Source organism: Somniosus microcephalus, chromosome 6 (genome assembly GCF_052327205.1).
Source record: "Somniosus microcephalus isolate GS21.2 chromosome 6, FLI_Smic_1.0, whole genome shotgun sequence".
Classification (NCBI taxonomy): domain Eukaryota; kingdom Metazoa; phylum Chordata; class Chondrichthyes; order Squaliformes; family Somniosidae; genus Somniosus; species Somniosus microcephalus.
In genome coordinates this window covers 178128819-178142885 of record NC_140992.1, presented here as the reverse complement: position 1 = coordinate 178142885, position 14067 = coordinate 178128819, and the positions used below count along the sequence as shown (strand labels likewise).

Sequence of the window (14067 nt, the reverse complement as noted above, 5' to 3'; positions counted from 1 at the left end):
TGCTGTCTCCTTCCCACCTGTGACACTCCAGCTTGGTTCTGTGGAGGGCAGCGAGGTGCATAGCAGGAGCCAACATTAGCTTTAGAATTAAGCACAAAACCACTTTAAAGCCAATCCCTTCCCTACCTTTGGCCCCTCCTTTGCACTGTACAGATTGGATCTCGCAATTAATGCTTTGATGTTACATGTGATTGGTCATTTATACTCTCAATTACTGTCACTGCTCTTTTGATTTATAAAGAGGTATCTGGGAGATCAGCACGTTGACTCGGCTATTCAACTTGGAACTGAAGAGTTACCTTGGCTTCAGATATCTGATCATTAGGGCCCACTCCAGCACAGTTTTAGGATAATTAAGAGCTGAGTTGGAGCTAAAATTGTTGCAGTCGTTCGTTTGCTCGTCTCAGCTGCCTGAGAACTGGCAAAGTTGCTGAACTGATTCAACAGCTCTGAGGTAAACTCATGGCCATGTGGTTTGGAAGCTATCAATAGCCTAAGTTGTCCCCTCCCATTCAACTTGACAGCCTTCAGAACTAGAACTGTACAAACCAGCTGGTCCAGACTCTGTTCTTTGCAGGACATCCCTGCATGCTTGAAATTCTAACCAGATTTGCTCTCTTCCCCTTTTATTGCTCCTTATCGTGCCCTTTGACCCTGGATGCATGGCAGAAGTCGTCAAGCTCAGCTTCCTCTGAGGCATCGGAGACGTGTCAGTCGGTTAGCGAGTGTAGCTCACCCACTTCGGTTAGTTCTAGCTCCACAGCAGGAGCATGGTCAGGTGGCGAAAAGGTGAATCACCCATACTCATCGCCAATTCTTTCCCAACTGGGCCTGCAAAACCAGCAAGTAGAATCGTACAACATAGTCAGGATAAATGGGTTAATCTACATGCCATGATCATTTGTTTCAGTGTGTTTGGAGAGAACTTCTACTCCCCTTTTTGATACTGTAAGCCTTGAAGTTTTTGCTTTTTTAGATACGAAGGTGATTCAGTACATAGGCGAATTATGCTTCTGCCAGCACCTTGTTCAGTTGTTGCTAAACCACATTGGGCTCATTTCCTGTGAGTATCACACTTACTTCTTGTCACACTTTAGTCATCACACTTCAGAAACCACACATTAGTGTATCCACTGGTTCACCGTGGTTGATAATATGGGAGGTTTGCCGGTATTATGTTTAGAACAAAAATAAGTTTAAAAAAACCAATTGTTATTCAATTGGCAGTCTCACTCGGAGACTACATGTCAGTTGATGTGGAAAGTAAAACAGCTCTTTTGGGATTGGGACTAAATCATATTGTTGGGGTAGAGTAGAGCAAGCTTTACCCTTTAAGTGTATCATGCCTAACCTGGGAGTACTTGATAGTGACACTGGGGATATAGGAACAGGAGAAGGCCATTCAGCCCCTCAAGACTGTTCCGCCATTGATGTAGATCATGGCTGATCTGTACCTCAACTGCATTTACCTGCCTTTTCTCCATATCCCTTGATACCCTTACCTAACAAAAATCTAGTGATCTGTCTTGAAAGGTCCAATTGTCTCCCAGCATCCACAGCCTTTTGGGGGAGCGAGGTCCAGGTTTCCACTGCCCTTTGTGTGAAGAAGTGCTTCCTGATTTCACTCCTGAATGTCCATGCTCTAATTTTAAGATTGTGCCCCTTGTTCTGGACTCCTCCACCAGAAGAAATAGTTTCTCCCTGTCTACCCTATCAAATCGCTTTATCATTTAAAACACCTCAATTAAATCACCTCCCAAACGTCTAAACTCAAGGGAATATAAATCAAGTTTATGCTACCTGTGTTCTCATAATTTAACCCACTGTATCAATCTGGTGATTCTGTGCTTTATCCCCACCAAGGTTAAGATATCCTTCCTAAGGTTAAAATGTGAAGTGTTCCATTCCCCAGAACTGACATCCCTCACAAAATGCACAAAACAATCTCAAGTTCAGTCAGCTTGGAGGAAACCAAACAATTAGAGTATGCTTAGAAAAAAGAAAATACCTTACAGTGCAAGAGATTAACCGTTCAGTGAGAAACCTAATAGGAATAGCAAGTCAGACAATTGGCTTATTAGATTGGGTATGCAAATATATACGCCGTTGACTCCAACTATTTACATGCCCATTGCAAGGTTAAAGTGATGCGAGGAATACAGCTACAGCAACACATGACAGAAACATTCAGAGGGAGCCTGTTGGGTCCAAAGATTTGATCTTGGTGAATACTTTGAAAGCTTACAGTATTTATCCGTATATTTTGCCTAAATATTTCCATGGGGATGTGACTAAAAGGCTAAATACTTACAGAGCTGTATAGAGTTGGGAGAATGGATGAGCTTGTTGTTTCTCTGGTTTTGGAGGCCCAGTGCTTGTACCTGCATTTCAAGGGAATGCTCCAAAAAACACAACTTGTCATCAAAGCAAATTAAGACGGCTTTCTTATTCTGTTGCTGCGAACTGACTCAGAACGTTCGTCTCTTGTGTTGGTTTTAGTCGTTAGTGCTGTGATTGTAGATTACAGCCGCTTTGAAGGCACCTTGCTGCAATTTGCTTTAGATTTTAATACTTTGGTAGGTCGAAGCCAAGGACCTCTCGCCCTTTAGTGCTGAGAAGTCCCATCCTAGTTTGGGCATAAAATCACCCTCTGTGTGGAAGACCTCACTGAGATGCCGAAGACCTGATGTTGTGATTGAAGCAAGGATCAGGGGGTAGATTTTCAACTTGCTACCCTTGTGTAATGCTGGTGTTGCAGATTGTTTCAATGGATTCTATAATGGCGACCGTTTCTATACAATTGCAACCATCTGGCTGGAAGCACTCCCATCACTTTGTTACCAGGCCAATCATCCCTTAGTAGATGGACATATCAGTCCAGATGTCTATACCCAAGCCTGATGTGGGAGTGACCCAGGTTAACTAAGTCTCTGGGGAAGTGGGTCACTGCAGTGATGCTCACCCCTTACCCCGATAGCCCAGTTTCGATCAGGAACGTGTGTGTGGGAATTTGCTGGAAGAAACCTATCATTCAGTGACGCAGAAGGTTAGCATTTCAGTGGGTCGCACTACCGGTAAGCACCTTCTTCTACCATAAATTCAATATTTGGATTTTTGTGGTTGAACTATTGTACAGTACAAATTTGAACTGTTAGGCACTCATCCTGTGTAGGCTGTCCGATAGCTTATAATGTCATTAAGTTGTGTTTTGCTGGCATTTCCGTTGGAAACCCTCCAAAGGTTGTCCACTTATTGCCTGTGCTGATCTCGTGTTCTTCCATCTGCAGTTCATGCCTGGGTATGTGTATTGCCATATTCCTAGCGAGTGCTCTTCACCTGCGTTCTCTGGCTCTGCTCCCATCATCCCTGACACAAGGGCCTGCACTAGGCCTAACCCTGCTGTTTTCCCTGATATCCCTCCCTTTAACCATTCCCCTGGACCTGGCACTGCCCTCTCATCAACGATTCCTAGCTGGAAGGTTTGTTTTATCACCATTTTTTTTGTTAAATTTTGTTTAATTTTGGCTTGTCTCTCATCACATCCTTTTCATTAATTTGCTGTTCTTTCCGAATCATTTGCATGAATAACCTCACAATCGATTGTACGTTAACACCCCTCTTTTGGCAGCTTGTTTTACCGCGGTGCGCATAATGCAAGGCAACTTGGGATTGCATAAACCTGAAAGCTGGGACAAGGCAGAATTAACTGAGGGGCGTGGCCATTTTCAGTGGTTCGTGGTTGGGGGGGGGCGGCGCGCGATGGGGAGGAGACAGACAAAGGAAGATGCAGAGAAAAAAAAACAGCAAACAAGGGGAGAAAAAACCGAGAGAGAGGGAAAAAAAAGGTGTGGTGTTGAGATACCGCGGCAAACGTGGGAGTCGAGACCAGAGCTATTGAAAACACAACTGCTTTATTCCGACCACATGACAAACAGGAACTAGAAAAGCCCGCGCATCCACTTAAATACTTCCCAGACAGGAAGTGCTCCCGGCAGCCTGTCCCTGCGGGAAACAAGTTGCTGGAGGAAAGGGCCCCCGGCTGGGGGCTTCTGCTTAGACTGTCTGTGCCGCCGTGAGCGGATTATGTCCAGTGGTGGCGTGTCGCCACAGAGCTCCCCCCAGAATCCGCTTAGGAGGAGTGGACGAGTCGTGACGGTGGTCTAATGGTTCTGCCGCAGCGGCTCTGAGTGGTCGCCGGTCTGGTTGGTTGGGTCGGGCGGTTCGCCGCCGGCTGTGCTGGCTTGCCGGGGGGACGGCCTCTAGTTGGAGGCTGGGCCACGGGGACCTGTTCCCCTGGTTCTGTGTGTGCTGGTTTGAGCCGGTCGATGGAGACTGTCTCGACCCTGTCGCCGAGTCGCAGCTTGAAGACCTTGTCCCCGGTTTGTAGTACCTCGTACGGACCGTCGTACGGGGGTCGCAGGGGCCCGCGGTGCGCGTCGTGTCGCACGAAGACGAAGCGCGCCTGCTGTAAATTTGGCGGGACATGAGGTGCGAGTTCGTCGTGTCGGTTGACCGGAAGGGGGGCGAACTGCTGAGCGGAAGAGAAAGAGTCGAGCCGCTGCTGTTCGGCCGACCAAGGCTTGGTAGGCTCCGGAAGGAATTCGCCTGGGACGCGCAGCGGTTGTCCGTAGACTAACTCCGCTGCCGAGGACTGGAGGTCTTCCTTGACCGCGGTGCGTAGGCCGAGTAGCACCCACGGTAGGCGGTCAGTCCAGGTACTGTCCTGCAGGCCGGCGCGGAGTGAGGCCTTGAGTGACCTGTGGAAGCGTTCACAAAGTCCGTTGGCCTGCGGGTGGTACGCTGTGGAGCGTCACCCCGAGGTTGCGTGCTGTGGCCGTCCAGAGTTCGGAGGTGAACTGGGCGCCTCTGTCGGAGGTTATGTCGGCCGGTACGCCGAACCTCGCAACCCAGGTGTTAACGAACGCCCTGGCGATGTCGGCTGTGGTGGTGGAGGTCAGCGGCACTGCCTCAGACCAGCGTGTGTAGCGGTCGACCATCGTGAGGAGATAAGTTTGGCCTTGCGATGGCGGCAGGGGACCGACGATGTCGACGTGTACGTGGTCGAAGCGGCGGCTGGGTACCTCGAAGTCTCCCAGGGGTGCTTTGGTGTGCAGCTGTACCTTAGCCCGTTGGCAGGCGAGGCAGGGGGTGGCCCAAGTCCGAACATCTCTGCTGAGGCCGCGCCAGACGAAGCGCTTGGAGAGGAGTTTGACGGATGCGCGGGAACCCGGGTGAGAGAGCCCGTGGAGTGCGTCGAAGACGCGGCGGCGCCAGGTCTCAGGGACGACCGGCCTGGGTTGGCCGAGTGAGACGTCGCACGTCACTGCCGTGGCTTCGGGCCCGTGCGCGACCTTGGCTAGGCGTAGCCCTGGCAGGCTGGTAGCCGCCAAGAGGAGGTCTGGGTCTGTGAGCTGGGCCGCTGCTAGTTGTGCGTAGTCGACCGCGAGGTGATTCGCACAGACGGCGGGGCGGGAAAGGCAGTCGGCGACCACGTTGTCTCTACCGGAGACGTGCTGAATGTCCGTAGTAAACTCGGAGACGGCTGCGAGCTGGCGTTGCTGCCTAGCGGACCAGGGTTCGGTGTGCTTGGCCATCGCATATGTGAGTGGCTTGTGGTCCACATACGCGGTGAAGGGGCGGACTTCCAGGAGGAACCTGAAATGGCGGACCGACAGGTGGAGTGCGAGAAGCTCGCGGTCGAAAGTGGAGTATTTGACCTCCGGGGGGCGCAGTTGGCGGCTGTAGAAGGCAAGTGGCTGCCACGCGCCATTGACCCACTGCTCGAACACGGCCCCGACCGCGTGGTCGGAGGCGTCGGTGGTGAGCGCGACCCGGGCATCGGCCCTCGGGTGCGCGAGCAGAGTGGCGTCGGCGAGCGCGTTTTTGGTGGCGTCAAAGGCGGCTGCCGTGTCAGTGGTCCAGGCTACGTCCATCTTGCCGGATTTTCCTCGGAGGGAGTCGTATAGGGGCTTCATAAGGGCTGCGGCTCTGGGGATGAACCTGTTGTAGAAGTTCACCATCCCGAGGAACTCCTGGAGGCCCTTGATGGTTGTGGGGCGGGGGAATTGCTGGACGGCCTGCACCTTGTTGGGCAGGGGGACGGCCCCAGCAGGGGTGATGTGGTGACCGAGAAAATCGATCTCGGTTAGGCCGAATTGGCACTTCGCCGGGCTGAGGATGAGCCCGTGTTGGGCTAGGCGCCCGAACAGGATGCGAAGGTGTTCGAGGTGTTCCTGTTTGGAGGAGCTGGCCACGAGAATGTCGTCTAGATAGACGAATAGGAAGTTCAGGTCCCGGAGGACTGAGTCCATAAGGCGCTGGAAAGCCTGTGCTGCATTCTTGAGGCCGAAGGGCATCCTCAGGAACTCGAACAGGCCGAATGGGGTGATGACGGCCGTTTTGGGGATGTCCGCGGGGTGTACGGGGACTTGGTGGTAACCGCGCACCAGGTCGACTTTGGAAAAGACGGTTCGTCCGGCCAGTCGGGCCGAGAAGTCCTGGATGTGTGGCACCGGGTATCGATCGGGGGTGGTGGCGTCGTTGAGGCGGCGGTAGTCCCCGCAAGGGCGCCAGCCTCCGCCGGGCTTGGGGCGATGTGGAGGGGCGAGGCCCAAGGGCTGCTGGAGCGGCGGATGATGCCGAGTTGTTCCATGTTGGTGAACTCGGCCCGCGCGATTTCCAGCTTGGCCGGGTTGAGTCTGCGGGCGTGAGCAGAAACTGGGGGGCCGGTGGTGGGGATATAGTGCTCCACACCGTGCTTGGCGGCTTTGGCCGAAAAGGTCAGTTTAGCGAGGGCGGGAAACTCAGCTAGGAGTGCCGAGTAGTCGTCCGTGGCTCTGGCGAGGAGGTAGGTCGTCAGGCCGGCCGAACGGGCCGGGGTAAAGGCGCCGGGGATGGGGGCTATAGTGTTGATGTCGACGAGGCGGTGCCTCGGAATGTCGACAAGGAGGCCGTGGGCGCGTAGGAAGTCGGCGCCGATGAGTGGGCAGAGGACCTTGGCTGTGAGGAACTCCCAGCGGTAGCGGCGGCCCGCGAGGTCGAGCGTGACCATGCGGGTGCCATATGTGCGGATTTCAGAGCCGTTGGCTGCAGCCAGTGTGATACCCCGTGTGCCGCGTTGGATTTCGAGGGCGGAGGCGGGGGTGATGCTGTGCTGGGCCCCTGTGTCGCACAGAAATCGGCGGTTGGTTCTGTCGTCAGTGACGTACAGTAGGGGCTCCTTCTGCCCCGCGGCCATCGCGGGGGCCGGTGCGGGGGGGGTTTGAAGGTACACGGTGGCGTGCAGCGTTGAGCCCTAGCGCCAAAACGGGTGTGGTAGTAGCAGTGACCCGGAGTGGTAGGGCGGTCGGGCCTAGCGGCCCGGGAAGACCGCGTGGTCGTTGCCGTGAGGTCGGGCGTGACGTCGCGAGCGGCCTGTGCAGAGAGCAGCCGGTCGGCCTTTTCGGCTATATCATTCAGGTCCGTGGAGTCAGACTCCACAATGAGCGGGCGGATGCTGGCGGGGAGCTGCCGAATGAAAAGCGTGCGAGAAAGGGCGCCGGGATTTTTGTCGTCTGAGAGGGACAGCATGTGGGAAAGCAGGTCTGATGGTGAAGCGTCACCAAGGCCGGGGAGGTCCAGGAGTTGGCAGTGGCGCTGGTAAGAGGACGTTTGAAATTTTTTAAGTAGCGCAGCCTTCAGATGTTCGTACTTGCCCTCCGTTGGTGGATTCTGCAGCGCTGCCCAAACCTTGGGGACTGTAGCGTAGGTGAGTGAGGCGACGAGGTAGTCGTACTTCGTGGCGTCGACTGTAATGCCTTTCAGCCGGAATCTGGACTCAGCTTGAACGAACCAGGCTTCGGCGAGGTTCTCCCAAAAGTCTGGTAATTTAACCGTGACTGCGTTTGTATCCGCCATGCTAGCTTAGGATTCGTCCTGAGCGTCGGGGTCACCAGTGTTGAGATACCGCGGCAAACGTGGGAGTCGAGACCAGAGCTATTGAAAACACAACTGCTTTATTCTGACCACATGACAAACAGGAACTAGAAAAGCCCGCGCATCCATTTAAATACTTCCCAGACAGGAAGTGCTCCCGGAAGCCTGTCCCTGCGGGAAACAAGTTGCTGGAGGAAAGGGCCCCCGGCTGGGGGCTTCTGCTTAGACTGTCTGTGCCGCCGTGAGCGGATTATGTCCAGTGGTGGCGTGTCGCCACAGTGGCAATGTAAAACAGCAGAGAAAATGAAGCAATAAAAGGCACTCCAGAGTAGAGAGAAAAATAAAGTGATTGTGGGACCAATGGCCAAGACTGATGGGAGGAAATTCTCTGGGGTGAAATTAAACTTTGGCGGGAGCACAAAACAGGCGTTGTTACACACGCCGCCCAATTTTCCTTTCCATTGACTTCATCCCCTCTGTCTCTGGCTGTAAGACTCCTACATGAAATAGGTTTGGACAATCTCAGCCCAGTTCTTGTTGAGAATGAGCTCAACAGAACAAAGCCTGCCTTTAATGACACCCAACGTGACCAGAAACTTAACTGGACCAGCCACATAAATACTGTGGCTACAAGGACAGGTCAGAGGCTGGGTATTCTGCGGCGAGTGTCTCACCTCCTGACTCCTCAAAGCCTTTCCAGCATCTACAAGGCACAAGTCAGGAGTGTGATGGAATACTCTCCACTTGCCTGGATGAGTGCAGCTCCAACAACACTCGAGAAGCTCGACACCATTCAGGACAAAGTAGCCCCACTTGATTGGCACCCCATCCACCACCTTAAACATTCACTGACTCCACCACCGGTGTACCGTGGCTGCAGTGTGTAGCACCTACAAGATGCACTGCAGCAACTCGCCAATGCTTCTTTGGCAGCACCTCCCAAACCCGTGACCTCTTCCACCTAGAAGGACGAGGGCAGCAGGCACATGGGAACACCACCACCTCCAAGTCACACATCATCTTGATTTGGAAATATATCGCCGTTCCTTCATCATCACTGGGTCAAAATCCTGGAACTCCCTCTGTAACAGCACTGTGGGAGCACCTTCACCACACGGACTGCAGCGGTTCAAGAAGGCGTCTCACCACCACCTTCTCAAGGGCAATTCGGGATGGGAAATAAATGCTGACCTTGCCAGTGACGCCCACATCCTATGAATGAATAACTAAAAAATAAACTTAAAAAACCCCTAAATAGCACTAACTAGTGTTTGGTTGCACCTCTCACACAATACAACATCCAAGGGCACTTTACAAGGAGGTTGGCGGATGCTTTGTTGGGAAGTGGGAGTAAAGGTCTGGGAGGTGAGGGAAGGCATGATCAGTGAGGTCAGTGTGAAAGCTCTTGCCACTGGGTGTGCAGTGGAGGGAAGGGGATGCGCAGTGTACCAGAGCTGGAAGAGTGGAGGTTGTGTACTGGGAAGTAAGGGAGGAGAAGATTCCAGAGACTGGGTGGGGTGAGGGGATGTAACATGAGGACAAGGATATTGAAGTCAATTCACTGAGAGACAGGAAGTCAGCGGGGATCGATGAGGGGTGATGGGCGAGCGGGACTTAGGGCAGGAGAGGACGTGGGTGGCAGAGTACTGGATGTCGGGTGAAGACGTTCACCGGAGCCATCTCTACTGAAACACTTTATGCAATCCCAGAATGCTGTCCTTCTGTAACTCTTCAATAGCTGCCTCGCTGTGATGTCTCAATCGAACTAAATGCTCCTCCCCCCCACCTGCTGTGAACGATTACTCTCCCCCGTCTCAACATTTCTATTCACTGGGCGCTTTCCTCGACTTTCTAGGACTGGTCGAAGCCTGGTCCTTATGACCAGCCAATGGTGAACACTTTACAGAGACGCAAGGAGGCAGCTGAACGTTATCGGGAGGCAGAGGCGGTCTCGGCCACCATGGTCTATCCGGGGATTAGCGTGGAGGAAGTTCAGAGGCCTCGCATGACAGCAGCATCACTTGCTGCTAAGGTACAGTATGTGAGTGTGCTATATTTACGGACTCCCCCCCCCATGTGCCAGGTTACATTGTGGCTTAAGGTGTCAGGATCTTGCTTTCAAGATGGACCAGTATTTATCCCTTAATATGGAATGGGATGGGCCAGTACCATTACCACAGTCATCCAATTGCACCTGCAGCACATAATTCAGCCCAGGAAATCCCCTGGAGTAAAAACATAGGAACAGAAGTAGGCCATTCAGCCCTTTGAGCCTGTACCGCCATTCAATTAAGACTACATCAGTGGCGGGCACAGAGATTTAAACTGCCTTTACAGTAACCGTTACAGCCCTGCTATTCCTTGTAGTGTGCTGCTGGTCCCTATTAGCTCTCTTGGAGAGCCCAGTCGGACTTCAGTACGCACGCCTATTTATTTCACCACCTCCATTGGCTGCTCTCAGCACCCATGATGTTTGCTGGATGACACCCGCCGGCAGTCCTTTATACAATCGGAGACCTCTGATGACAAGTTATCACGTTACCATCAGATTGGTGTTTACATTAAAATCTGGAGAAAAAAAAAACATGCCCCTGTTAGCTTCAGCCATAGAATTGTCAGATATTCCCAACCAGAAGGAGAGCATTCGAGTCTAGTTCTGACTGCCTGCTCCCGTCTCACAGTTCTAACCCGCTAAAGAGGGAAAGGATGGGCAAATGCCAATCCTTTAAAGGGGAGCAGAAAGGGCGAGTACTGGCCTCTTTAACATAAGAACATAAGAAATAGGAGCAGGAATAGGCCACTTGGCCCCTCGAGCCTGCTCCGCCATTCAATAAGACCATGGCTGATCTTGGGCTCAAAGCCACTTTGAGCCCGCTCCCCATAACTCTTCACTCCGTTATCTTGCAAAAATCTGTCTATCTCCACCTTAAATGTATTTAATGACCCAGCCTCCACAGCTCTCTGGGGCAGAGAATTCCACAGATTTATGACCCTCTGAGAGAAGAAATTCCTCCTCATCTCAGTTCCAAAAGGGCGACCCTTTATTCGAAAACTGTGCCCCCGAGTTCTCGATTACCCCACGAGGGAAAATGTCCTCTCTGCGTAGATGTTTCAATAAGATCACCTCTCATTCTTCTAAATTCCAATAAGTATAGGCCCAGCCTGCTCAACCTTTCCTCATAAGTCAACCCCCTCATCCCTGGAATTAACCTAGTGAATCGTCTCTGAACTGCCTCCAATGCAAGTATATCCTTCCTTAAATAAGGAGACCAAAACTACGCAGTACTCAAGGTGTGGTCTCACCAATACCCTGTACAGTTGTAGCAGGACTTCCCTGCTTTTATGCTCCAACCCCCTTGAAATAAAGGCCAACATTCCATTTGCCTTTTTGATTACTTGCTGTACCTGCATGCTAACTTTTTGTGTTTCATGCACAAGGACCCCCAGGTCCCTCTGAACTGTAGCATTTTGTAATCTCCATTTAAATAACAATTTGCTTTTTTATTTTCCCTGCCAAAGTGTATAACCTCGCACTTTCCCACATTATACACCATCTGCCAAATGTTTGCCCACTCAATTAGCCTGCCTATATCCCTTTGCAGGTTCTTTGACTCCTCTGCACAACTTGCTTTCCCACCCATCTTTGTATCATCTGCAAACTTGGCTACATTACATTCAGTCCCTTCATCCAAGTCATTAATGTAGATTGTAAATAGTTAAGGCCTCAGCACCGATCCCTGTGGCACCCCACTAATTACCGTTTGCCAACTGGAAAATGACCCATTTATCCCGACTCTCTGCTTTCTGTTAGTTAGTCAATTTTCTATCCATGCTAATATATTATCTCCAATTCTGTGAGCTCTTATCTTATGCAGTAACCTTTTATGTGGCACCTTATCGAAAGCCTTCTGGAAATCCAATACACCACATCCACTGGTTCACCTTTGTCCACCCTGCTCGTTACCTCCTCAAAGAACGCCAGCAAATTTGTTAAACATGATTTCCCTTTCATAAAACCATGCTGACTCTGCTTGACTGTATTATGATTTTCCAAATGCCCTGCTACTGCTTCCTTAATGAAGGACTCCAGCATTTTCCCAACGACAGATGTTAGGCTAACTGGTCTATAGTTTCCTGCTTTCTGTCTCCCTCCTTTCTTAAATAGGGGTGTTACATTTGCGGTTTTCCAATCCGCTGGGACCTTTCCAGAGTCCAGGGAATTTTGGTATATTGCAACCAATGCATCCACTCTCTCTGCAGCCACTTCTTTTAAGACCCTGGGATGCAGGCCATCTGATCCAGGGGACTTGTCATCTTTTAGTCCCATTATTTTACCAAGTACTATTTCCTTAGTTATAGTGATTGTCTTTAGTTGCCCCCTCCCTGTGGCCCCTTGATTATCCATTATTGGGATGTTGTTAGTGTCTTCTACCGTGAAAACAGATACAAAATATTTGTTCAGAGTCTCTGCCGTTTCCCCATTCCCCATTATTAATTCCCCAGTCTCATCCTCTAAGGGACCAAGGTTTACTTTAGCTACTCTCTTCCTTTTTATATACCTGTAGAAGCTCTTACTATCTGTTTTAATGTTTCTTGCCTGTTTACTCTCATAATTGATGATCTCCCTCTTTATTATTTTTTTAGTCATCCTTTGCTGGTTTTAAAAATTTCCCAATCCTCTGGTCTCCCACCAATCTTGGCAACATTGTATGCCTTTGTTTTCAATTTGATACCATCCTTTACTTCCTTAGTTAACCACGGATGGTGCTCCCTTCTCTTAAAATCTTTCTTTCTCACTGAAATATATTTTTGTTGAGAGTTATGAAATATCTCCTTAAATGTCCGCCACTGCATTTCAACTGTCTTACTCTTTAATTTATTTTTCCAGTCCACTTTAGCCAGTTCTGTCCTCATGCCATTGTAATTGCCTTTGTTTAAGATCAGGGCACTGGTTTGAGATACAACTTTCTCACCCTCCAACTGAATTTGAAATTTAACCATGCTATGATCACTCTTTCCGAGAGGATCCTTTACTATGAGATCATTTATTAATTCTGTCTCATTACACAGTACCAGATCCAAGATAGCCTGCTCCCTGGTTGGTTCCATTACATACTGTTCTCAGAAACCATCCCGGATGCACTCTATGAGCTCCTCCTCAAGGCTACCATGGCCAATTTGATTTGTCCAATCAATATGGAGATTAAAATCACCCATGATTATTACCGTACCTTTTTTACAGGCCTCCATTATTTGTTGATTTATACTCTGTCCAGCAGTATTGCTACTGTTCGGGGGCCTGCAGACAACACCCGCCAGAGACATTTTCCCTTTATTATTTTTTATCTCCACCCAAACCGATTCTATATCTTGATCTTCTGAGCCAGTATTACTTCTCACCACTGCACTGATCCCATCCTTTACCAACAAAGCCACCCCACCTCCCTTTCCTTTCTGTCTATCCTTCCGAATTGTCAAAATACCCTGGAATATTCAGTTCCCAGCCCTGATCACCTTGCAACCACGTCTCTGTAATGGCGATCAGATCATACCCATTTGTATCTATTTGTGCCGTCAACTCATCTATCTTGTTACGAATGCTGCGTGTATTCAGATATAGAGCTTTTAACTTTGTCTTTTTACCATTTCTCCTTGTTTTGGCCCCATTTTTTGTTGCATTCTTATTTTTAAACATTCTGTCCCTTGTCACACTCTGGTTATTATTTCCCCCATCTCTATCCTGCACTATTGCTTTCTCATTTCTCATTAATTTTTATAAATTCCCGCTCACCTGGATCCTCTTCCCCCTCCCCTATTTAGTTTAAAGCCCTCTCTCCAGCCCTAGTTATTTGATTCACCAGGACTCTAGCCCCAGCACGGTTCAGGTGAAGTCCGCCCAAACGGAACAGCTCCCTGTACTGGTGCCAATGCCCCAGAAATCAAAACCCATTTCTCCCACACCAGCCTTTGAGCCACTTGTTCATTTCTCTGATCTTATTTACCCTATGCAAATTCGCTCGTGGCTCAGGTAGTAATCCAGAGATTATTACCTTTGTGGTTCTGCTTTTTAACTTAACCCCAAGCTGCTCATACTCTCTCAGCAGAACCTCCTTCTTTGTCCTACCTATGTCATTGGTGCCTACGTGGACTATG

The 14067-nt window shown here is 50.3% G+C and overlaps 1 protein-coding gene across 15 annotated transcripts in view; it reads left to right on the top strand.

Annotated features, from left to right (window-relative positions):
- The window catches only part of mtss2b (MTSS I-BAR domain containing 2b), a 313125-nt gene that overhangs the window by 279149 nt on the left and 19909 nt on the right, over positions 1–14067 (top strand). For 3 of the 15 annotated variants that reach the window (XM_085991002.1, XM_085990995.1, XM_085990994.1), the window contains exons 11-12: positions 3288–3479; positions 9770–9955. In XM_085991002.1, the coding sequence (XP_085847128.1) occupies positions 3288–3479; positions 9770–9955 (378 nt within the window). Of the gene's footprint in view, positions 1–669; positions 790–3287; positions 3480–9769; positions 9956–14067 lie in introns of all 15 variants that reach the window. The other 12 variants (XM_085991001.1, XM_085991000.1, XM_085991010.1 and 9 more) reach the window with 8 other exon arrangements.